At 44.5% G+C, this 25,038-nt stretch overlaps 1 protein-coding gene across 1 annotated transcript in view; it reads left to right on the plus strand.

Annotated features, from left to right (window-relative positions):
- Positions 1-463: 463 nt before the first annotated feature.
- Positions 464-25,038, plus strand: part of DSCAM (Down syndrome cell adhesion molecule) — a 272,597-nt gene continuing 248,022 nt past the window's right edge. Inside the window, exons 1-6 of the mRNA XM_015425577.1 lie at positions 464-677; positions 2,528-2,806; positions 4,166-4,441; positions 20,734-21,030; positions 21,747-22,022; positions 22,866-23,144. Of these exons, the coding sequence (XP_015281063.1) occupies positions 464-677; positions 2,528-2,806; positions 4,166-4,441; positions 20,734-21,030; positions 21,747-22,022; positions 22,866-23,144 (1,621 nt within the window). The remainder of the gene's footprint in view (positions 678-2,527; positions 2,807-4,165; positions 4,442-20,733; positions 21,031-21,746; positions 22,023-22,865; positions 23,145-25,038) is intronic.

Consider the following 25,038-nt stretch of genomic DNA (forward strand, 5'->3'; position numbering starts at 1 on the left):
TTCATCTTCTCATTCCAAACTCTTTTTTGAACTTTATTTTTGGGTTGGCACAATGAGCCTGATTTGGTCTGATATGGTTTTATTATGCATCTCCTCTCGTGTAATTATGTAGATCAGCCTATATAATTATGATGTATCTTATACTCAGGTTCATTGCTAGCACAAAATAATATGCTTTTGTATTTTTGCACAAGCTGACTCACATCTAATAAGTAATTTCATCTCTCTCTCCCATTTTATTTAAAATAGTTTTACAATGTCTATGCCTCAGTGGTGGTGTATACGGAATTAATTATATCTTTCTTGAACTGTTCCACAATATAGTGTTCGTTAACTTCGTTCTACTTTAGGAAATGAAGTTGAGTTAAAGATAGGTGTTGACACACTGATCATTTCAGGAGTATAATCATTGGTAACAATGTGCATTTTTGGTGTCTGACAAGAAAATTTGCAATTCTCCAGGATGGAAGAACAAAGAATTCTAAAGCTCTTTGGGTTTGTTAAACGTTGCATATCTTTGAATCTTTCAGGATCTAGATTTCTCATCACATCCACGGGAGCCTTGTATATTATAGATGTACAGAATGAAGATGGATTGTATAATTATCGATGTATCACACGGCACAGATACACTGGAGAAACACGGCAGAGCAACAGTGCTAGACTTTTTGTATCAGGTATGAAATGACACTGACTAATCCAGAAGTGGTTTAGTTTCTCTATATCTTACACATAAACCATCTTCTTGGGAAAACTTCTATATATGTATTGCTCTGATAAGTTATTTGCATGTTGACATCTTTGGAGACACAGATCAATGTTACAGTTTCTGCAATATGCATTATTTGCTGAGCAACCTCCATTAATATGTTGAACATCCAGGGCTTCGGAAGGAGAGAAAAGTTGGTGCAAAGGAGGAATCGTAATTTTGTATACAATGTGGTAAAGTGGTGGGTTTTTAAAAGGCCTTTGCAATTGTTCTAGATATTATGGATGGTCCCCTAACTCCAATGAGGCGACTGGAAACTTTTGTAAATATTCAGAGATAACATTGGGTACCTTATAAAATAAAACATAATAAAAACATAAAAGTTATTAAAATGTTTAAAAGCATTTTAAAAACACAAACCATAAAACAACATAAAATATGGAACAGATATAAATGATTCTTAAACATTTCTCAGGCTAAAGCAGTACAAAATAATGTTTGAAAATCCAACCTCTTAATTAATAGCTTGAGTAAACAGAAACATGGCTTTGAGAGGAAGGGTACTGAAAAAGCCCTGTCTCTGGTCAACCCTTGCCTCATCTCTGAAGGTGGGGGCACTAAGAGTTGGGCTTGTAAGGAAGATTTTGGCTGGTTGACTAGACAATATGAAAGGGTTGGCTTTCAGGTACCTCAGCCCCAAACCCTGCCATAGCACTTTGCAGGGCTATTTTTGGGCAGGAACGCACAGGAACGGAGTTCCGGCTGGCTCCCAAGTTGGCCACACCCAGCAGGAACTCATTAGCATAATAGGCCACACCCAACAGCAGAAACTCATTAGGACTGGCTACATTAAGGGGTGTGTGGCCTAACATGCAAAGGAGTTCCTGCTATAAAAAAGCCCTGGGTTTTGACAACAAACAAGGTAAACAGAATAAGAAGCAAAAGGTGAGTGTGTCTGGATGACCACACTTCTGCGAACATGGGGTATGTAGCTTAATATGCTAATGAGCTGTGCTGTCAGGGGTGCGTCCTAATAAGCAAATGAATTTCTGCTGTTGGGTGTGGCCTATTATGCTAATGAGTTCTTGCTGGGCTTTTTCTACAAAAAAAGCCCTGGCACTTTGAATTGTGACTGAAAAATGATGGGTAGCAACTACAGAACTTTCAGTGCTGTGGAGATACCATCCCCCCCCCCCCCCCCCCCTCCCCCCACCCTCCCCCCCCCCGCCCAACTGTACCTTGGCTCATTTTGGATCAGCTGAAGTTTCTGGACCATTTTCAATGGCAGCTCCATGTAGAGTGCATTGCAATAATCTAACCTGGATATAATCAGAGAATGGATCACCATGACCTGATAATGTTAGGAAGGACTGTAGCTGATGTATCCACCAGAGTTAATAGGAAGTGCTAAGTGCCATGAAAGAGACCTAAGCCTTCAGGCAAAGGCCAGGATCCAGCTGCACTCCCAAGCTATGAAGCTGCTCTTTCAGGGGGAGTGCAGTACTCTCCAGAACAAGCTGACTCTGCAGTCCACAAGCGGATCCATTCTTCATGTTCTTACAATAAGTACATTGGTGAGCTACTTGCAGTCCTCAATAATTCGGTGGTGGAGCATGGTGGTACAATTTCACACGTTTATCTCTATATAATGGTCTGAGTTACAGACAGGTAGATAGTTTTAATTGTTTTTATGATGGCTTTTTATAATACTTTTTTTTATTTTTTAACCACCATGGTGGCCCTAATTGGGCAGAAAGACAGGGTACACATTTGGTAAATAAATACATAATAAAGAACTATGTCTGTATTCCTTTCTAGATCCAGCAAATTCTGCTCCATCTATTCTGGATGGGTTTGAACACCGTAAAGCCATGGCAGGACAGCGAGTGGAGCTGCCTTGCAAAGCATCTGGACACCCAGCACCAAAGTACCGTTGGCTGAAAGACAACGTTCCCTGGGAGCCTGACAGCAGGTTCCGGCTGACAGTGACAGGCCTGCTGATAGAAAACACACGCCCATCAGACTCAGGCAACTATGTGTGTGAAGTCTGGAACAATTATGGTACAGCTGAGGTGATAGGCCGCTTACACGTGAAACGTAAGTGCATTGGTGAATACACAAATGTGTCACAGAGTGACACAGAATAGACGTACTTATAGTGGACTTGCATGGAGGATATTTGTTTTGTGTTACAGAAAAAAACAGTCAAATATTTGGCAGCAGGAGCTTAACATACAAAATGTAAATAAAACCACTGTATTATCCATATGTCAATAAAGCAAACAAAAGAGAAGGCTAAATCTGTATAAACTACTGTGTGCAGTTTTGACATTGAAACTGATGGGAAATCGCCCATGTAATATTTTTTTTAATCCCTTCCTTTACCACACAACTCGCATGTCACCCAGTCCCAGTGGCCACCACTGACAACTCACCACTATTCGACAGGAGCCACTGCATGAAAGCCAGTATGGTGTATTGGTAAGAGTATCAGACCAGGATTTCAGAGACCCAGGTTTGAATCCCCATTCATGAATAGGTGACCTTGGGCCAGTCACTCATGATCGGCACTCAGCCTACCTCACAGGGAGGTTGAGGTGTGAGCATAAAATTGAGGTGAGGAGAATCATATAAGCTGCTTTGGGTCCCCATTGGGGAAGAAGACAGAGTATAAATGAAGAAAATATTTATTTATTTTTTATTTTATTTGACTTATTTCCCGTCCTTCCCGCATGGCAGGCTCAGGGCGGGTTACATCAAATTTGATAAAAAATACAATATACACAATTAACACAATTAAAACACTAGTAAAATACCACAATGGCCTTCATCCAGTGCTATTGTCATTGACATTAAAACCTCATGGATGCCAACTCTGGCATGCAGTTCTGACCCGTTAAGGGGAGGCCCAGTAAAGAGGGAGGGACATCTGTCACCCTAGTTAAAAGCCAGGCATATGAGCTCCATCTTGCAGGCCCTGTGGAACTGTAAAAGGTCCTGCAGGGCCCTGTCCAGATTTTTTGGGTTAGGGTTGCTGCATTAAGTACATGGAAGGAAGAAGCATATCTCTAATCTGTGGCAATGGCAAATATATATAATGGGAAGTCCTGGGTGTTTGCTGAGGCCTAGAAAATGTTGAGAGGCCAGTCAATATCCCTATGTATTATTTGATGCTGCAAACTTCATTAAATGATGCCAACAAAGAATGAAATTCAAGCGAGTGTTCTTAACATGATGCCACTTGGAAAACAATGGCTCTCTAAGTGACTGCTGCCCTAAGTTCACATGGAGAAAACCACTGCTTCCTTCCTTGTACCTGCTTTGGTTCCTGCTATCTGTGTGCAGCTGTGGTTTATAATACATGCTCACTGTGTATTTGAATCATTGTAGTACTCCCTCCTCTGTTACTTTCATTCTGAAGTTCTGTTTCTCATCTGTTCCTTCTTTTTTGTGTAGAGCCTCTCAAAGCCACAATCAGTCCACGGAAAGTTAAGAGCAGTGTGGGTAGTCAAGTGTCCTTGTCCTGCGGTGTGACTGGAACCGAGGACCCTGAACTCTTCTGGTACCGGAATGGAGAAATCATCAATCCTGGGAACAATGTGAGGATCATTGGGATCAATCATGAGAACCTTATTATGGACGGCATGGCAAAAAGCGATGGTGGGGCGTACCAGTGTTTTGTACGCAAGGACAAGATGTCCGCGCAAGACTATGTTCAGGTGGTGCTAGAAGGTCAGTCATTGCCTGTTGTAGGGTATGCTCTGAACTGTGAAGCATTCTGTCTAAAAATGTACATTACGTTCATACACAGACTAATACATTCTTGGAAGTTGCGAGGCTATTGGGAGGATAAAATGGAGGAAAGGAGAACAATGTAAACTGCTTTGGGTTCTCACTGGGGATAATGGAGGGATATAAATTAAGTAAATAAGTAAATAGAGCTGGGGGGAGGGGCCTGACCCAAGTAGAGCATGAGCAATTATACAAAACTGGCTTCAAAAGTCATAGGATAAGTTCATAGCTATTAAAATAATGCTTACATTATATAGTAGCAGTAGATGAAAATCAGAGATCTGTTCTAGGTGGAGGTGAAGTGTTAGCATGTTCCTTTTTTTATTTGTTGAATATCAGTTTTCCAGTGGAATCCTGAACAGAATTACACCCTTCTAAGCCCATTGACTTCATATGACTTAAAACGGTCCTATTATACTTAGGACTGCACGGTCAGTGAGGACAGCAAGCTCAGTAGTGTGGCACCTTGGCAACTGGCTCTGTATCTGCAGCCTAACACAGTAAAATTACATTGAATATTTGAATTTTGCTGCAGGATGGACAAGAGTGGCATTGTATGACTCTAGCCAGCTAGTACTGGGTAGGCACACACACACAACAGCTTCAGAGCTGTTTTTTAAAAAGCATCGGGGCAGTTTCTGCAAGCTATGGAAACTTGGAATTTCCATGGCTTTACTTTTTGAAGGTATATATGCATTCTTAATTTGACCCAGATTTTCCAGGCAGTTTTCACAGACTCAGTCCAGCAGTTTTATACCTTTGATTTCTTAGCCTATTATGTGTGAGAATTCTTGCTAGAAGGTACAGTGGTCTTCTGGAATATGTGTGAAGACCTGGCCTTCTTTGTTATATACAAGACAGTGAATGAACACCAAAGTGTAACAAATGGCTAGTATCAGGGTCTTCAAAATCAGTGTGGATGTTTTGTTAAAAATTCTAAAAACAAAGAATTGCATCCCTGCTAACCATTGCATTTTTTAAGGCAAGGAGAGTGAAACCCTGATGTTCAGATATGCATACAGATGGGCTCATGAACTAAACTGGCTCATGAACTAAAAGTTCATCACAAATTTTGGCCAGTTCATGGTTCATGAAGCAATATTCATGGAAGGATACCTGGTGTGAACATTTCACAAACTTTGGTGCTGTTTGTGGCAGTTTGTGAATGGATACATTACCGGACAGAATGTCTCCTCTCAATTAAACTGTTTACAAAACTCCAAGGCAATAGGGGGGCAGAATTCTCCAGCCTTGGAAACACCAATTGAAGCCCTCCAAAGCTTAACATGCACTGCTGGCTGCCAATAACAGTGTTCCCATTCTGCTCTATGGGATCAGAAAGCTATATACAGGGGTCATTTCGTAGAAAAAGAAGTGCAGGAGCTCATTAGCATAACTCATCAGCAAAACTTATTTGCATATGCCACACCCCCTGACATCACCGGATGTGTGTCAGAAGGCAACACCCACCGCTCAGGCTCCACTGGACTGTTTTGGATTGCTAGCTATTGGGGGGGGAATGTGCAGATCTTTCCTCGCAGAGGAGGGAGAGCTTGTACCTGAATAAAACGTGGTCTTAACGGTGCCACTGGACTGTTTTGGACCAGGGGGCTGGGGGGAGCTCTGATACTTACCTGGCTGCTTCTTGCTCTGACTGAGGGCTGCTGGGAGCAGGAAGTGGGGCTTGTTGCAAGTGCCCACCCCCTGGGCTCTTTACTGCCAGAGCTCCGCTCCTGTGCGCTCCTGCAGGAAATGACCCCTGGCTATATATATGCTCTGCTCAGCCCCACACCCTTTTATTTGTAAGCTGTTTGCATCACAGGTACACAGAGAAACAGGGAATTTGTTAAAAGCCAACTAGCTGAGCGCATTCATTTATTCCCTCCTGATTGTGAATTCCTGTCCCCTGCTGGGCTTTGGGTGTTAGGTGGACTCAGGGCTCTGAGCCACCCTGTCTCTCTGCTCATGCCGAGCAGAGGGGCTTAGCTACTGGTGCCTTGGCTGAGTGAGGACACATGTTTTATACCCTCCTGGTTGTGAACTGGTCTCCCTGCTGGGGTTTGGATGTTAGGTGTCCTCAGGGCTCTCTGCTACCCTGTCTCTCTGCTCATGCTGAGCAGTGGGGCTTAGCTACTGGGTGTCCTGGCTGAGGACCCACATGTTGATTGTGATTCCTGTCCCCTGCTGGGGTTTGGGTGTTAGGTGGACTCAGGGCTCTTTGCCACTTGTCTCACTGCTCATGCCGAGTAGCTCAGCTGAGGACTTACATTTTATACCCTCTTGACTGTGAACTCCTTTCCCCTGCTGGGGTTAGGATGTTAGGTGGACTCAGGGCTCATAGCCATGCAAGAATGATCGGGCCAGCCTTGCATGACCAGTACTCTGCCAAATTCTCCACCATTGCATGCCTGGCATCCCTACCACTGCTGAACTCCCAGTTCACTGCTGACAACCAGTAGTGGGGCTTTTCCCTAGTTGGGTTCTTTGAGGCAGAGGTGCTGGGCTGCAGCTCCTCCTCTTCCTCCTACCCAGCCTCTTTCACCTGCTGTTGGCCTGTAGCCTCTGCAGTCTTTTCAGAGCTCACACTTTCATTGGAAGAGATCTGCATTCAGGAGAGTAATAGTGCCTTTTATCTGGGGGTGTCATGACCCCCTGTGGGTCTCCACCTTACGCCACCACCACTCTGGACTTCGGGTCCTTTGAAAAGGCCCAGAGTACCCTCCCAAGCCCATCCAAAAATGCCCCCTTTTAAGCTGAGAACATAGGAGTGATGACCAATTAAACAAAATGGTTTATTAACACAGTACTGGGGCAAGGAAAACAAGACAAGGTGCTTTAAAAGATACAAGAGTGTTTAAAAGGCAAAATAAACACAATCCTAATGCGACTACCTAGTTCACTTGACTAGTTCCTACTTCAAGGCCCACAGCCTGCCAGGCTACGCTACCTGTTCTCACACTGTCCCCACTGCGGGATCTTCCTCTCACCAGACCAGCCTGTCCCCTCTGTGAGACCAGACTTCAGATGAGAAATGAAAGAACACTATTTTTCACAGTTAACAGCTTAAGTGAGAATCTCCTCACAGAATCTCTGGAAACTGATTTGCTATAACCCTCTCTAAGCATTATGTGGATTGTAAGCTGTCTACTTTCCACTCCCACACTGGTCTCTCCTGGGATGAGGCCACACTAGGCCTTGCTCCCAGTCCTGCACAGATCATGACAGGGGGTCACAGTCTATACAGGCCAGCTTGTACTCCCCTTTATTGCAGAAAGGATGCAATCTGGTGGTGATGCCCATCTGCAACCTCCAATTCCCTGACCCATGGAAGAACAGTCAGCTCCAGTGTAGAGGCCAGTGCTCAGTCTAGCCCTCAAATCAGGGGTATGACTTGCCCCAGGCTGGCCCTATGGGCATGCAGCATGACATTGGTGTCCTGGAATGCCTTGTGGACATGCACCAATTGGGAGAGAGTCAGCCAGTCATTGGAGCTGATACTGAGCTCCTCTTCCTCATGGGGGATGATCATGGAGGAGATGACATCCTGCATTATGCTGTTCTCCACAAAACACACAATCATGGCATAGGTGGAGTTCCTCATCCCCCTCCCCTTGCCTCTTGTGTAGCAGATGGGCAGACTTGATGCTGCATGAGAAGTCCAGAGCAAGGACTGTAACTTGAGGGGGCAGTGTCCCAGGTGGACTTGATCATGCTCCCCAGCCCCAGAGCATTCTTCACCACCGGGTGAAGTGTGAGTGCCAGGCAGATGATGCCCTTGAAGAGCACACGCTTCACTTCTGCCAGCATGTTGGTGCCAGTGTCCATGACTATGTAGCCACAGACAATGTTGCTGCTGCCCACCCACTACCTCAGGCTCCTCTGTATCACACAGCAGTGATGTTTTGCTCTGTGAGGTCTGCATCCATCCCCTGCACATGAAGCAGAACCACTTTGTAGCCTGGTAACAGCACTGTTCCCTCTTGGGGTTTGGGCCATGCCCCAACAGTCCTGCTGGCTGCTCCAGAGGTCTGCCTTGAAGTGCATGGTTCTGCCTTGCTCTCTGGAGAGCTGAGCCATGACCATCACCACTGCAGCTGGTGAAAGGCTACATTCTCCATGAGGGCCATGGAGGGCCATCCACAGCAATCATCTCACCAATGAGGCAAGTGACTCCTTCCTGGGCGCTCCTTGTAGCACTTTTGACCTCTTGGAGGGTGGCTCACTTTGATGTCTCACCCACAACAGCCCGAGTGTGGGGAGCCTTTCTTGGCAGGGCCTCCCCCTCCCTCTCTGCTTCTCCCTGCCAAGAGGGAGTAGGCATCTTCTTCCTCCCGCTGGCCACCACTACTTCCCCCAGCACCTGGAGAATGCAGGAGGACAAGTGTTGGGGTGGGATTGCACCCCTCTGGACATGGGCGTGGCACACCTGGCACTCTGCCACATAGAGGTCATGTGGAAATGTTTCCAAACTGTGGCCCCAGGATTGGAGAAGGTGGGAGGCACAGTTGCTTTCTGGTGTTTGGCTGGGAGGGGCCATGGAGGGGTGTATTCGAGGCAGGAGCAGCAACAGGGAGTTGGGATGTGGAAGGGGAAGATGCTTCCCCCCACCCTCTGAATCATTGCTGTCAGAGATCTCCTCTCCAGAGTGTTAGCAACTGCTGGTGTCTCTGGTTAGTGCTGCTAAAAACTCTTTTCTCTCCGTTGAGAGCCCCAAGGCCAGGAACAGATCAGGGCAGGAAGCTCTGGCAGGATGGGTGCTCGGAGATGGGGGTCTGTGGTATGCAGGTGTGGCGGACTTCTTCCCCCCATAAGAAGCACCCTTTGCATGGTCACACCCACTTTCACCCTTATGGCTTACAGAGGTCTTACACTCAGGAGGGGTGGGAGGGCATAAATGTGGGAGACCTTTTTTTGGGTGGGTCCATAACTAGGACCCCAGAAATGTAATCCACCTCCAACTTGGAGAGATTGTATAGGAGCCAGTCCTAACATCCACTATGGAACCAACCCTAGAGGCACAACTATTACTTAGGAACATATTTGAAATAGTCTCTGTGCATTATTTCAGTGTACGAACATACGTCAGCACTTCAGTCCATAAACACGTGGTTGCGCAAGAAATTGTACAGTCTTTCTTTATTACGCAAGACAGTTTGCATCACTTTAAATGGAAAACTCTGATTTTCACTGGTCTGGTGTGGCTGGGGTGCCTGCCAAGTTATTGTCATGAGGTAACTTTGGGGAATCCCTGTTTGAAGTCACTTGTCATGTCTGCCTTTCTGTCATTGCATCACTAATCACTTAAAATGGAAAACTTTGTTTTCCACTAGTCTGGTGTGGCTGGGGTGTCCACCAAGCGGTCATTGTGGGGTAACTTGTCATGTCTGCCTTTCTGTCCTTCCAAATCTGCCTTAGAAAAATTGTGAGTGGCCCAGGCAGCCTGACAGGTGTTTCTTTTCCTCCACAGAGTAGAGGAATCTGCCATAGGTTGTATCAGCCCTTGTGGGAGGGCCGTAAGAGTTGGGGGCACTAGGCATGCTTCCCTTGCTTGTCTGGTGGGCTGGGGAGCCCACCAAACTGTTGTCGCGGGCTTTGTGGATCCCCTGTCAGAAGTCTTTTGTCATGTCTGCCTTTCTGTTATTCAGAACCTGCCTTTGGATACTTGGGAGGGGGCTGTGAGCGTAAGGGGGGTGCTTGCCTTGCTTTGAATGTCTGGCGGGGGGGGCTGCCCAGGTGAAGTTTCCCTGTGAGTTTGGTGCCACTGGCTTGTTTCTGAGCCCTTCCATAGACTTCTGGCTGTAACTGCAGTTGTCTTTTCCAGAGAGAGCACTGGGAAGACCTTGAGGGTATTTTTCGGGTATTTATTCAGTCGAATACAGATCAGAGATATTTTCTGGGTACAATTGACCAGAATCGGTAAAAAAAATGAATTATTTTTTTTGCACACCCCTAGTCTGTACCCAGGACTCCAGAAATGTAATCCACCCCCAATGTGGAGAGATTGTAGAGGAGCAGGTGGCAGGGTGAGGTTCCCTGTGCATTTGGTGTTTGTGGCTTGCAGGGGGTCCATTCTATATACTTTTGAACCTGTGCTTGACATTTCCCTCAAAAGCACTTTCCCGGCTTGACCTCAGTCCTGTGGGGTTTGCAGGGCCACAGTGGCACTAGTTCTGCTGGGTGCATTGCACTGGTTCTTCTGGACTAGCAAAACTTCCCCTTGCCTTCAAGGTCGACTGCAGAGATTCTCGGGGATTTTGATTCTGTTCTGTGGGGCTTCCATTGCCCTTGCTTTTTTGCTGTTTTCCTCCCTCCATTGGAAACAATGGAGAATGGAGGCACTTTCGGGGGGGGGGAACTCAGACCCCATAAATCCAATCCTCATCAGACCTGGAGGGCAGGTAGAGAAATGTCATCTAGAGAACTCCTGTGAGTTTGGTCTCTCTTGGGGCTCTCTAGCATACGGGGGGGGGGGGTGTTCTACTGCATCACAAACTTCATGAATCAAACCAATTAATTTAGCATCAAAAAGTTTGTCATAGTTCATGGTTCCCAAACGGGGCCTGCCAAGAAACAATTTTCCCAATTTGAGCCAGCAGCTCACCAAGGAGAATTTTCGCTCCCAGGACTCCACAGCTCCGAGGGAGCCTCGCCCCCCCGCCCCCCCATGTCTCCTTTCTTGCGCAATCCAGTCTCGCCCTCCTCAGAGAGCTCGGAGGAGCCCGGAGGCCGGGGGTGGCGGCACTAAGGTGGGCGGCCTGGTCCCAGGAAGCACTCAAGGCTCTTGCCAGCCGAATGTGCAGGCTTTGGGGAGGGCCAGCTGCAGGGCTTCGGGGGTCGGCGGTGGGCCCGGCTGCACAGCGGACGCAGGACTCTGTGATGGGGGGGCGGGGGGTCTGGCCTGAAGACATCTCCGCTGCCGCCGCCTTCTGGAGTGGAAGGGCCGGAAACCGACCCCCAGCCTCCTCCGCCTCCCCCATGCCCCTGGCTGCTTGAGGGACCGGACCAGCTACCGCCCTCCCAGGGGGACTCCCTCCTGGGCACCGGAAGGGCAGGCATTCCACTCTGCTCGGTAGCGGGACTCACCTCCCAGCAGGGAAAGGCCAGCCCGGAGTGGTGACCTTGCAGCTGCTTGGCTTCCCACGGCTGCCCTGGGCTCCCATTTCCTGGCAGTGCAGGAGGTGCCGCAGGCCGTTACACTTTAAAGAGCACCTTTCTGCTGCTCTAGGGGCAGCGAGGGGGCGCACTGAAGCAGCATACACCCAGAAAGTCATGCGGGGGGGGGCGAAGAGGCGGCGGTGGCCAGGGCGCATGGCACGAGCTTTTGGCGGTGGTGGGGGGTTTTGGCAGGGGGGGTTTGACGCCCCCATGATGGCCCCGTACTCTAGGCGAGAGTCTAGCTTGCCTAGTGAGCGAGCCGGCCCTGCATGATAAGCAACTGGCACACTGTTCCACATAAATAATCAAGTAATGAAAGTAACCAATTTGTTGAGACCTAATGAAGCTATAGTGCAGGCCTATCCTGACCACTATTTTTAGAATGGTTATGGAAAAAACAAAGAAATTACCTTCCTGGACCTAGTTACCTCAGCAACCATCTCCTGTGACCAAGAAAGCCTAAAGAGAATATTGATAATCTATAATGATGTTGGGAGAGTGCAGGTTATCAGAGAACGACAGCAGGAAAAATTTCAAAGACATTCAGGTCTCACTGGGAAAATAATGTCTGCTTTCATCTCCCAAAAGCCTGTCACTTGAATTTAAAGGTGGGGGAGGTGCAGACTGAGCACGTTCACTGATTTATTTGTCATGTGTCAGTTTCCATTCAGGATAAAAAGCCTGTAGCTTTTTTGTCATCTAAGAGATGACAGTGCTAATGCACACAAAGAGGGTGGGAAATGTCGAGGGAAGAGAGTCATTCATGAGAAGGTTTTGCTATACTGTTTCACTTATACATTAGGATCAAAATAAAATGAGAATGGGAAAGAAAGTGAATTGATAGATATCCAGTTGAATACCCCTGCTGGCATATTTACATGTTCAGCAAATGCTGAAACGCCAAAGGCCCTCATGGATTATGCAGAGCTGACATTGTTTCCACCCACTGCCACCCAGTGGATGGCAGTTTCAACCTGAATGCCAATTAAGATAGCAAGGTTAATGTAGGCTTCTGCATACTCTTGAGCTGAGTGGAAATGAAATGGGAGATGAAACAATTTCATAGACTTCTTGTTTGTAGGCCTGAGCCTTGGTTCTTCAAAGAGGACTTTGAGCACTTGATTTATGACACTGCTGTCATTCTGCATTTGATCATCTGTGGAATGTGTGTTATTCTCCTTTGGAACTAGACTAGTGGTATGTGTGGGTGTGGGTATGGATATGCATGTGCGGGGTGGGGGGGAGCATTTTCTTGTATTACATTCATCTCTCTCCTGCAGTTCAGCAGTCCGCACCCAAGGTGGCACCCTGGACTCCCTTCTTTCTACTCCACTAGACCTTCCCCACTGATGTACTCTTCCCTGCCCTTTAAGTTCAAGGAGCCTCTCTGAGTGGCATGTGCCCTTGAGTACAAATGACAATGGCACTATGTGTGTGTAGGGGTGGAGGGGGTTACAACATCAGTAGACATTATGGTTATATATACATTGTGCAGAACTGTCTAACCTCCTTTGGGCATAGTTCTGGTCATTGCAGATACTTACTGGCAAGCCAGTTGCGAATGAAATCTTTCTGTTCCTAATTAATGAACATAATACCTTTAAGACAAGAGCATCTCCCCCTACACAATAAGATTGCTGCAATAAATGTTGGTGTTACACCAGTGTTTTCCCCAATCAACATAAAAAATGCAGAGGTGATGCCTGAGTGTACATGTGTCATTAACCACTTATGCACATATGACTGATGATCACGATTGGGCCAGGGTTGTCATCCATGTGTGCATGAAGTTAAAAATATATATTTGCTGGGAAAGATGCTATGACCGCCCTTCTCCACTCACACAGAGTGCCTACCACTCTATACAACCTCTCTTCTTCAGGCTATGGGCGATATGTATGTCAGGATGTCACACTTGCCATTCTTCATGTTTCTTGTAAAATCTGTAGAGAGTCATGAGCATCTCGCACCTCAGGTCCTCTCCCTCACTCCCAGAGACATCCACAGACAGGGTAGTGCAGACCCCAGACCCCTTTAATAATCAGCCCTCACTCGCACAGAGCTATTGGGGTTGGGGCTCAAACATTGTTCCAACCAGTCACTGCCACCATTCATTCATATCCTATAATATATGTGTATAGAGCAATATGTTAAATTGTGTGTGGGTGAGTTTCTTTACCTTAGACAAGCAGTCCACAGGATTAATCAAAACAATAAACATTTTATTTATAAGAACAAAATACTGAGGAAAGTGAAGTCTAAGAAACAATGTTTCAGTTCCATTGAACCTTCGAATTAAGTTCCTACACCTACAACTGGGAACCTTTAGTTACAAATTTACTATTTTCAGCCTGTTCCAAGCAGCTGTTCTATACAGTTCCCCTCATTCAGAAAACCCTCTTTTAACCTCAGTGCTTTAGTTGTCTTCTAGTCTGCTACTAACACCACCATTTTTTTCAACTCCTGTTTTCCAAGTCTCCTTCTTCCAACATTCTGTCCACTCTCATTGGCTGCTCTTAGGGAGAGGCTGAACCTAGCCCGTCCGTCCCAGATGCCATTGTAATAGTAAGGTTTTCTACCTCTGCTGTAATGAGTAGAGCAGCCCTAACTTTCACATAAAAGTATTCAAAACAGCTGATAAATAAAAATCACCAAAATATGTGATACAAGCACAAGTTTAGTTAAAACAAACAGAATCATGAAAATATTATGCTCACTGTGCAAAGTAGAGCCTTTGTACATATTACAAGTGGGAACTCACAAGAACTTGCAGGAGGCATCTCATTTCCCCCTTCCCCACTATTTCTGCTTCCCTTTCTCAAAAGCCCCCATAGCATCTCCCCTTTTCCTGCTTACTACTCTCCTTCGATGCAACAAACATGAAATTAAGCAAACTCTGGAGGACGGCAGAAGACAGGAGGGCCTGGTGTGATGTGGTCCATGGGGTCACAAAGAACTGGATTCAACTGTGTGACTGAACAACAACAACGAACTCTCCTTTGAATTTTGTCAGCATCCAGATTGGCTGAACCTGACCGTCTGTCTTCAGCTTTCCCTTTCTGCCCCCCCCCCAGCAGCCTCTACCTAGGAAAACTATGGCCCAGTTGTGTAGTGCTGCTCACTGAGCCAGACACACTTGCATGGTAGGGAACCCTCAAGGACTTGTCTGGTGCCACCTCACTTTATCCTGTATACCCCTCCCCACTCTATTTCCTCTTTCTGCCCGCCTTTCCTCCCCATATCTGGACTGGCCTCCCCTTTAGTAATCATTTTACCCCTTGGTCATCCAAGGGCTCCACTGCCTCTCTGACTGGTTTTCTGCTTCTAATGTATTTGAAGAAATGTTTATTGTTGGTCTTTATTTTTTTTTGCAATATGTTCCTCATAGTCCCTTTTTGCATGCCTGATATCTGATTTGCATTTTATTTACCAGATCCTGTACTATCACTGCTTAAAGGAATCCTTCTTACCTTTTACTGCTTCCATTGCTTTGTTTGTTAACTATGCAGTCCTTTTAAAATACCTATTTGTACCTTTCCTAACCTGCAGTATACATTTTATCTGAGCTTCCTAGATCATAGTTTTAAATAGTCTCCAAGCTTCCCAAATGGATTTGATCCTCCTTAGCTTTCCTTTGAGTTTCTTCTTCACAATCCCTCTCATTTGAGAGAAGTTACACCTTCTAAAGTTAAATGTGGTTGTGTTGGGTTTTTAGGGGGGCAACTCCCTATTTACATAAATTGTATACTTAATAGCATTTTGGCCATTGTTCCCAACTGGTGCTATCACATTTAAATCTCTCACCAGGTCTTGAGCATTACTTAGGACCAAGTCCAGGATTGCCTCCCCTCAGGTAGGTTCTGTAATCATCTGCTCCATGGCACAGTAATTGAGAGTATCTAGAAACCCAATTTCTTTCTTCTGATTTGAACACATATTGACCCAATCAGTGTGTGGGTAGTTAAAATCACCTATTATGACATAGTTCTTTCATCCATCTACTTTCTTAATTACTTTGCTGTTTTTAAAATCATCCTCTAATCTTTGATCTGGTGAGTGATGATAAACTCCCAGAGTTAAGCTTCCTTTTGGGCACACTTTTTCCACCCATAGCGTTTCTGTAAGCAAATCTATTTCTCTTATATTCTCAATTTTACTGTATACCCTCTCTGACATACAGAGCCACTCCACCTCTGACAATTCTCTGCCTATCCTTCTGGTATAATTTATATCCAGTAATCACTGTATCCCAATGATTATCCTCATCCCACCAAGGTTCTGAAATGCTCCTCTGTTTTAGCCACCATGGATGTGGAATCTCTGTATACCAACATTCCACACAAAGGTGGATTAGAAGCCATAAGGAACATGATTTCTGACAGCAACGCAGGTGACTTTGCCACCAAACTGGGCCATTTTGTTCTCACCCATAACCACTTCAGATTTGGTGACAACCTGTTCCTCCAGATCAGTGGTACAGCCATGGGCACCTGCGTGCCCCCTTAGTATGCTAACATCTTTATGACTGACTTGGAACAATGCTTCCTAAACTCCCACCCACTCGTACCTCTCCATTACATTGATGACTTTTTTTGTCTGGGCACATGGTAAAGAAGCCCTGGACACATTCCACCAGGCATTCAATGATTTTCACCCCACCATCAACCTGACAATGAACCAATCCATGCAAGAAGTACATTTTCTGGACACTACTGTAAAAGTACACAATGGACACAGACACCACCTTATACCAGAAACCTACTGACCGACAGACATACCTACATGCCTCCAGCTACCATCCTAAACATACCAAATGATCCGTTGTACACAGCCAGACTCTACACTACAGCTGCAGCTGCTCCAATCCTACAGACAGAGATTCTCACCTGAGGGATCTACAACACACCTTTTTGGAACTAAAGTATCCACCTGATGAAGTCAGGAAACAGATTAACAAAGCCAAACTGATACCTAGAGAAAACCTGTTAAAAGACAGGCCCAAAAGAGACAATAATAGAATACCACTAGTAGTCACATACAACTCTCAGCTCAAAACACTTCGACACATCATCAATGACTTACAGCCTCTACCGAGTAATGACAGTTTTCTTTCACAAGTACTGGGGGGGGGGGCAAACCTTTTCTTGTGCACAGACAGCCCCCCTGTCTCAAACAACTCCTCACCCATAATAATGCAACACCTAATTTGAACATGGGCACTGGCAATAAACCCAGATGCCAACATTGCTGCCACATGCATCCAGACAACACAATCACTGGACCTAACAACATCAACTATACCAACAGAGGCTCATTCACTTGATCATCTTCCAACATTGTATATGCCATTAAATGCCGACAATGCCCTTCAGTTCTCTACACAGGATAAACCCTACACCAGAGGATAAATGGACATAAATCTGACATCAGGAATCACAAGACTGAGAAACCTGTAGGAGAACACTTCAGCCTTCCAGGACATTCAGTAGGTGACCTCAAGGTAGCTGTTTTATTACAAAGGAACTTCAGTACAAGGATGGAAAGGGAAATTGCTGAATTACACGTTATTACAACACTTGGAACAAAAACCTCCCCAGGACTCACCAGGGATATTGGTTTCTTATCTCATTACATATGCTAACTCATTCAGTCCTCAGATATGTATTCTCATACAGAAGGACTATACATCCTCTGATTGAAGGCAAAAGAATTCAAAAGATTGAAGATAAAAGAAGAAGGGGACGACAAAGGATGAGATGGTTAGACAGTGTTATCGATGCAACGAACATGAAGATGTGCAAACTCTGGAGGATGACGGAGGACAGGAGGGCCTGGCGTGATGTGGTCCATGGGGTCGCGAAGAGTCGGACTTGATTGTGCGACTGAACAAAAAAACCCCATCCTCTGTATTTTAGTGTATTTATTTTTCAGAATAGTATATTAGAATACTGAATATAAGACAAGGGATATTGAAATGTTTGGTTGACATAACACTGCACCCATCTCAAAAAAGAAAAAAATGCTGTTAAGTGACCTCCACATATGAGAGGAGTGAATGGAGACTCTCATTCTTATTTTGACATATTTATTGTTTTACAACTGTCGACCTTATAACCTTAGCTTGCTATTTAGTTTTGTCTTCACGTATCTTAAAACATCTTCATCATGTTACATGTTAATTTGCTGTTCAGCCCCTGTCTATAAGTTTGAACTTTACCTTCCATTCCAATGTATTTGAAAAAGTGTGCATGCACACGAAAGCTCATACCTTGAATAAACTTTTGTTGGTCTTAAAGGGGCCGCTGGACTCTAAGTTTGTTCTTATGTTCTCCTCTGGCACCAAGCATTCCAGCTCCCCCATTTTACCTCAGACACTTCTAACATTTGCATATAAACATCTATAATTCCCCAGACACATTAGGCCAGCAACCTTCCTCCTGTGGCCTCTAGACCTTCTCAGGCGGTCAATATTGTTTGTCACCCTCTCAGTGGCCAGTCTTTACCCATTTCCTTCTAGAACTGTAACAGCTACCCCTTCATCTCTTAGAGATGAGCCATTCCAAACTGGAGACATTTCATCTCCTGGTGACTTTCCCCCAGGATTTAGTTTTAAAACTGTCCTGCTACAGTTTTGACTTTAAGCAACAGCAGCCAGATTCCTTCTTGGGACAAGTGGAGACTGTCTCTTTTGTACAGGTCCTGCTTGTTCCAAAAAACATTCCAGTGCCTTAAACTCCTCATCCCTACACCATCCTCTCATGCACACATTGAGACTCCTAATTTGTGCCTGTCTAGCTGGCCCTGCATGTGGAGCTCTTCCGCCAGACTTTTGAGTAGGAGCTGCCACTAGTTTACCATCACTAGCTTCTGGCCCTGGGAAGAGAGAACAACAGCGCCACATGGAACTAGCAGCACTGATTGGGTGTATCATCTTCGAGACGTCATCTTTATGGAAGATCTTGTTTGAACATCTAGAGCACTTAATAGGTTGTAATTATGTGTAACATAGTAGTGATGTTTTTATATGGTTTTAATCTGTTTTATGTGTTGGCTTTGCCTGTCTGTGAGCTGCCCTGAGCCCGCGTTGCGGGGCAGGCGGGCTATAAATTGAAATTATAAATAAATAAATAAATGTGGAATAGTCAGCACTTCTGAGAAGGCTACCTTGGAGGTCCTGGCCTTGAGTCTCCTGCTTAGCAGCCTAATATTTTCCTCCAGGACCTCATTACTGCATTTCCCCACATCATTGGTACCAACATGTACCATGACCACTGTCTGCCAACCTATCTAGACCATGCATAATGTCCATTACCTTCACACCAGGCTAGCAAGTCACCATGCAGTCAGTACACAGCTTTGCAGCCCATCTATCTTCATGCCTAAGGATCGAACCACCAACTACTAATAGCCCCCCTTCCCTTCCTGCCCAGGGATGGTTCCTTGATGCGAAAGGATACTTGTTCACCAACTGTAGAAGGGGTCCCTTCTGAGGGAACATTCCTCCTTTCTCTAGCACAGTGCCTTGTTTCCCCTTGATCCTCATGCTCCATGACAGCAGCAGGGCTGCCATTCTCAGAGTGGGACATATCTAACAAGTCCCTGAGAGTCTTATCTGTCTCTGCTTCTCCAGGTCAACAGCTTTGGCTTCATTCCGTGAGAACTAGGTGCTCCCAGCTCAGAGTCTACACCCATGACTTCTGTCCACTCAGTACAATACACTGGATAGCCCCCAACCCCCAGCTGGCATTCTACCTTCATAATTACTTTTTAAAAATCCTTTTTAAAATAAATTTCCTATTTATGTAGATCCATTTGTGGAAAGTGTGCTTACCCTTTTAGGGACATGGGGAGACTAGTGCCCTAGCCTCCTCATCCTGCTGCTGAACTTGCACATCTGCTAAACTAGCCTATTTATTCCCCTGTTCCGGACACTTAGGCAGTGGAGCTGGGCCTGCTACCTCACATAGCTGGGGCTTACTTGTAGAAACACTAAATAAATAGCTTGGGCCAACCCCCCCCCCCACTGGAGCCAATCACACTGATGGGGAGCTAACCAATAAAGGAGGATGAGTGAGTCAGCCTCTGGTTATGATTAACAACAGGTATTGCTGAAAGGGAGCTGCTCAGGCAAGAGCTCCTCTCCTTCCCAGGCTGTGTTTTACTTCAAATGCTAATTTAATATTAATTTAATTTCAAATGTTAATTTAGCTCTTCTAGGCTCCTGGATGTCCTTGTATTGGACTGTAATTTGTAATTTTTGTAGACCCACATTTAAATGCCAATTTGTAAAATTGTATTGAATATCTCTCCTCTCCAGAGAAATATATTTTCCCCATAAAGAGTGCCTAGCATTTTGCAAGATATACGTGAAAAGAAGATGTGAACATATGTGCTACTCTTCCTATGTTACATTAACATCCTGTATCTTCTAAAAGTGCCTTGGAAGGGAATTTGTCATTATAACTGAGGGCTGGGGAATGATCATAGGATATTTTATGTGCAAGGATGGTGGCAAAATATTTGTTCAAATGGGTTTAGATGGTCATCGTCAAGTCCTGCAAAAACTTTGCATTTGAGTTGATCTGCTATGCCCTAATCTTGCCATATTTACCTTTGACTAGTCCAAGCTTTCATTTTGCCTTCCTCTCACCATCAGCTCATCTAATTTTACCATCCTAGATAACACCATGAGAGAATCTAGCAGGATATTTTTCATGGACCGAATTGGATGCGGAAAGTAAGGAACGGTATTTTAGCTGAGGAATTGGTGGGTGACTGTAGGAGATAACTGGAATAAGTGAAACTGAGAAACAGTGTCAGAAAGGAATATAGAAAGACTTGATTCGGAAGCAGAGGTAATGGGTCAGTGTTATATATCTTCTTGTTTTTTGTTTTTTTTATTAAAGTATTATTTCATATTTTTAAAAAGATGCATTGAGACCCTGAAACTGGCATTTCATTAAAAAAAATCCATCAGTTTTTCTTTCCTGAGGCATGAACACTTGAGGGGTGCCCTCTAATGTTTGGCACATATATTTCTCCTACATACACATTTGTTTACTTTTTTTCTTCTACAGATGGAACTCCCAAAATAATTTCTGCCTTCAGTGAGAAGGTGGTAAGTCCAGGAGAAGGTGTTTCCTTGATGTGCAGTGTGAAAGGAACTCCTCTTCCCACAATCACATGGACATTAGATGATGATCCCATCATTAAAGATGGCTCCCACCGGATCAGCCAGATCATCACCTCTGAGGGGAACGTTGTCAGCTATCTGAATATCTCCAGCACTCAGGTCCGAGATGGCGGGGTCTATCGTTGTACTGCCAACAACTCTGCTGGAGTCGTCCTGTACCAGGCTCGAATAAACGTAAGAGGTGCTTGTCAAATCAGCTCCTCCAAAAAACAAACAACAACCTCATTGTAGTAAAGACAAGGTTTACTGCATGCTATGATCTTTACCGTGGAATGCTAAGAATGATGCCATTTTATGCTGTCTCCATTTTCTTCCAGTCTCATGTAGAAAGTATGTTATCACACAGCATATTATGTAGCTATACTAATTAATTCAGCTATTTATTCTAAAATATATACAGAATTTTTGTTTTGCTTGCATGTCTCTTTTTTCCCATTGGAGTTCCTCCATCCATTGCAGTCCCCCATGTCTAAGATATTCTAGCACAGAGTTATAGTTCATTTTGGCCCAGTACTCATCTTCATGGTATACACGTAATTCAAAGTAAACATTAACTTGCTCAATGATTTCATAAGTACCAGACTACTGATTCAGCCTAGGGTTTCCCCCCCTTCCATATCTTTAATTTTTAATTCAGCACAGATTTTTATCACACAAGTGTTCCAGTGATGCAAGCGCATAGCAGAACAGTTAATTAGTGTGGCTGCTGTAGGGCTAGAGAAAAACTTAAAAGTACAAAATGATTAGGAAGACCCCTTAAGTAGCTCTTTGAAGTAAAAACTGTCACAGACTCTGATTTGTAATAGCAAAAAGATTTGTAAATTTAAAAGAAATTAATATTTCATCTACTAAATACACACTTAAATTATTTTCAAGAGTTTTGTTTTACCTTTACAGGGCCAGCCAGCATTCGACCAATGAAAAATATTACAGCAATAGCCGGGCGGGACACCTTAATTCATTGTCGTGTCATTGGCTACCCATATTACTCCATCAAGTGGTACAAGAATTCTAACCTGCTTCCTTTTAACCATCGTCAAGTAGCATTTGAAAACAATGGAACATTGAAGCTCTCAGATGTCCAGAAGGAAGTAGATGAGGGTGAATATACATGCAACGTTCTCGTTCAACCCCAGCTATCCACCAGTCAGAGTGTACATGTGACTGTAAAAGGTAAGGCACACATGGAAAATGATTCTTGTAAAAGTCAGAAATCAGAGAACTATAGCCATATTTCCTGGACACGTTTACCATCTGCAGGAACACAAACATTCCTAAGGAAACATCCTGTGAACTGGCATGTCTCCAGCTTTGGCAGTAATTTTCCAGCAATGATTCTTGCTTATGACAACTTTAAAAAGAAAGTTATGATCACATATGTCTTTTTGGGAAGCTGCAGCTGTATCTGGGAACTTGGCAACAGCAGATAAAGTATTATTAATTTATTTACTTCATTTATACCTGCCTTTCTTCCTACTGGGACCCAAAGTGGTTTACATCATTTCCACTCTTCCATTTTATTATTTTGGATAAACACATAATGAGGATAGATCAAGCTACCTTACATAGAGCCCTATGGGCCTCTCAACTGGCTATAAAGACTCTGAGCTCTGAAATAGTTACAAGACATTTACATTCTAATACAAAACCAATAATGTTGGGTAGTTTAATGTGAAATTCATTCTATGCTCTTACTTATATACAGAGCATTATTAACTATCCTATTATCTTAGTCTGTATCTTTAAATATTTCAGCTTTTTCTTCAGTGCCCTAAATCATTGACATCAAAGAGAAGGAGAAGAATTAAGCATTGCATAGGAAAAGTTTATTCTTCATTTTGTTAGGAGCTGGCACCTTAGTATTAGAAGCCTGTCTGCCATTTATCCCAAATTAATTGTGTGTCAACCTATCGGCTAGTTGGTATCTTTCCTCTCAATGATTTGAAGAAAGTTAATACATTCAAAACTCTTCAAATAGGCAATTGTTCCACCTTCTTTCTTCTCTTTTTGTTTCAGTACCACCTTTTATCCAGCCTTTTGAGAGTCAACGGTTCTCTATTGGACAGAGAGTCTTCATACCATGCGTTGTGGTCTCAGGGGATCTGCCAATCACAATAACTTGGCAGAAGGATGGCAGGCCAATCCCAGCCAGCCTTGGGGTAACCATTGACAACATTGACTTCACCAGCTCCTTAAGGATTTCTAATCTTTCCCTCATGCACAATGGGAATTATACCTGTATAGCTCGAAATGATGCCGCCGCCGTGGAGCACCAAAGCCAATTAATTGTAAGAGGTAAGTATATGTAATTAGGCCACATGGCAACAATTAGGTAGAAGTCAACAGCATTATTAAATAACATCTGTTTGATGGGAGATAGAAACTCTTGGAATATAGGATAATCCTTCTTCTGTCAGAGAGCACACAACACAAGACTAAAATATGCACATATACAAAGGAGACTATCTGAGTAAGTTGCATCAAGAAATGTTTTTGTGTACAGCTGGAAAACACAGGATTTAACATATGGAAAACATTCTGAAGTACTATTCTTTAGGTGCAAAGCATTTGGAAAAGCTGTTAGATTATTTTTGATGGTATTTTAGTTCCAAGTCTGTCAATTTTTAATTTAGAAGAATAGCAAAATTATGCTAATCAGCAGTCAAACTTTGTGGCTTTCATTATAAAGGAATGGTTCTGTTTTGCCTTATATGTTAGAAATATTATTCCAGGGTTATTTTTGGGCAGGAACGCACAGGGACGGAGTTCCGGCTGGCTCCCGAATTGGCCACACCCAGCAGGAACTCATTAGCATAATAGGCCACACCCAACAGCAGAAACTCATTAGGACTGGCTACATTAGGGTGTGTGGCCTAACATGCAAAGGAGTTCCTGCTATAAAAAAGCCCTGGGTTTTGACAACAAACAAGGTAAACAGAATAAGAAGCAAAAGGTGAGTGTGTCTGGATGACCACACTTCTGCGAACATGGGGTGTGTAGCTTAATGTGCTAATGAGCTGTGCTGTCAGGGGTGTGTCCTAATAAGCAAATGAATTTCTGCTGTTGGGTGTGGCCTATTATGCTAATGAGTTCCTGCTGGGCTTTTTCTACAAAAAAAGCCCTGATTATTGCATTTATTCAGAGGCTGAGTTTGCATTGGATCTTGATTGTTGGTGGATGGCATGTGCTATGTGGTCCTGTTTCTCATGAGTTTTGCTCTGTCTGAATGGGTCTGCCAAACATCTACCATATGTTTATTTTCTGCTTGGGAAGGCTGCCGGTTCTCTAGTAGTGGCTGCTCTGTTTCCTTGTCAAATATAATAGTTACATGTATGTGTTTTATTTTGTAAGCCTCCTCAAGCAGGTTCTTTATAGAGGCAACATAGGCATTTTCTAAATAAGTAAATAAATCATGTTTGAATCTGGGCACCAAGGGTCATCAAGGAACGTAGTATATAGAACATAACTACTACGGTATGTTAAAAAGGTATTTTGTTTGTTATAATTTCAAAACTTGAGGTGCAGCATCAACTGGTGATTTACTCTTTGATAATATATTGCTTAATTGTTGATATTTTAGTTATACATGGCATCCTGTTATTGTGTGATATTATTAACTAGTAAGGAAAGCCCGTCGTGGCGGTAGACGACGGGCCCTAGATAGGAAGGAAGGGCGAGTGGAAGGGAGGAATGGAGAAGAGGAGGTAGAGAGAGAGAGACAGAGTTAGAGAGGGGGGAAAGAGAGAAAAGGGGGGGAGACAGAGTGGGGTTAATGGTATTATTTTGGAAAGAAAGGAAGGGAGAAAGCTAGGAAGGAAGGAAAGAAGGCAAGGAAGGAAGGAAGGAAGGAAGGAAGGAAGGAAGGAAGGAAGGAAGATGGGTAGAAAGACAGAGATTGAAAGAGAGTGAATGGGAGGAAGGATAGTTGAGAAGGAAGAAGGGCAGAGAAACAGAGGGGGGAAACAGAGTGGGTGAGAGAGAGAATGTGGGGAGGGGAGAGAGAGAAAAAGGAGGGGGGGAGGGGACCCGGCCTGGACTGTGGACAGGGCCCGGGGGGAAGCGGTGGACGGAGGGCTGGGCTGAAAGCGTCCCTTACCGTATGTGGGGAAGATGGCCGCTCAGAAGAGCTGGCTCCGATGACTGGCTCCCTCCCCTCCCAGCCACCCAGCCAATGGCAGGGCAGGTTGGC

The sequence above is a fragment of the Gekko japonicus genome, unplaced genomic scaffold (assembly GCF_001447785.1).
Source record: "Gekko japonicus isolate JY-2015 unplaced genomic scaffold, Gekko_japonicus_V1.1 scaffold868, whole genome shotgun sequence".
Classification (NCBI taxonomy): domain Eukaryota; kingdom Metazoa; phylum Chordata; class Lepidosauria; order Squamata; family Gekkonidae; genus Gekko; species Gekko japonicus.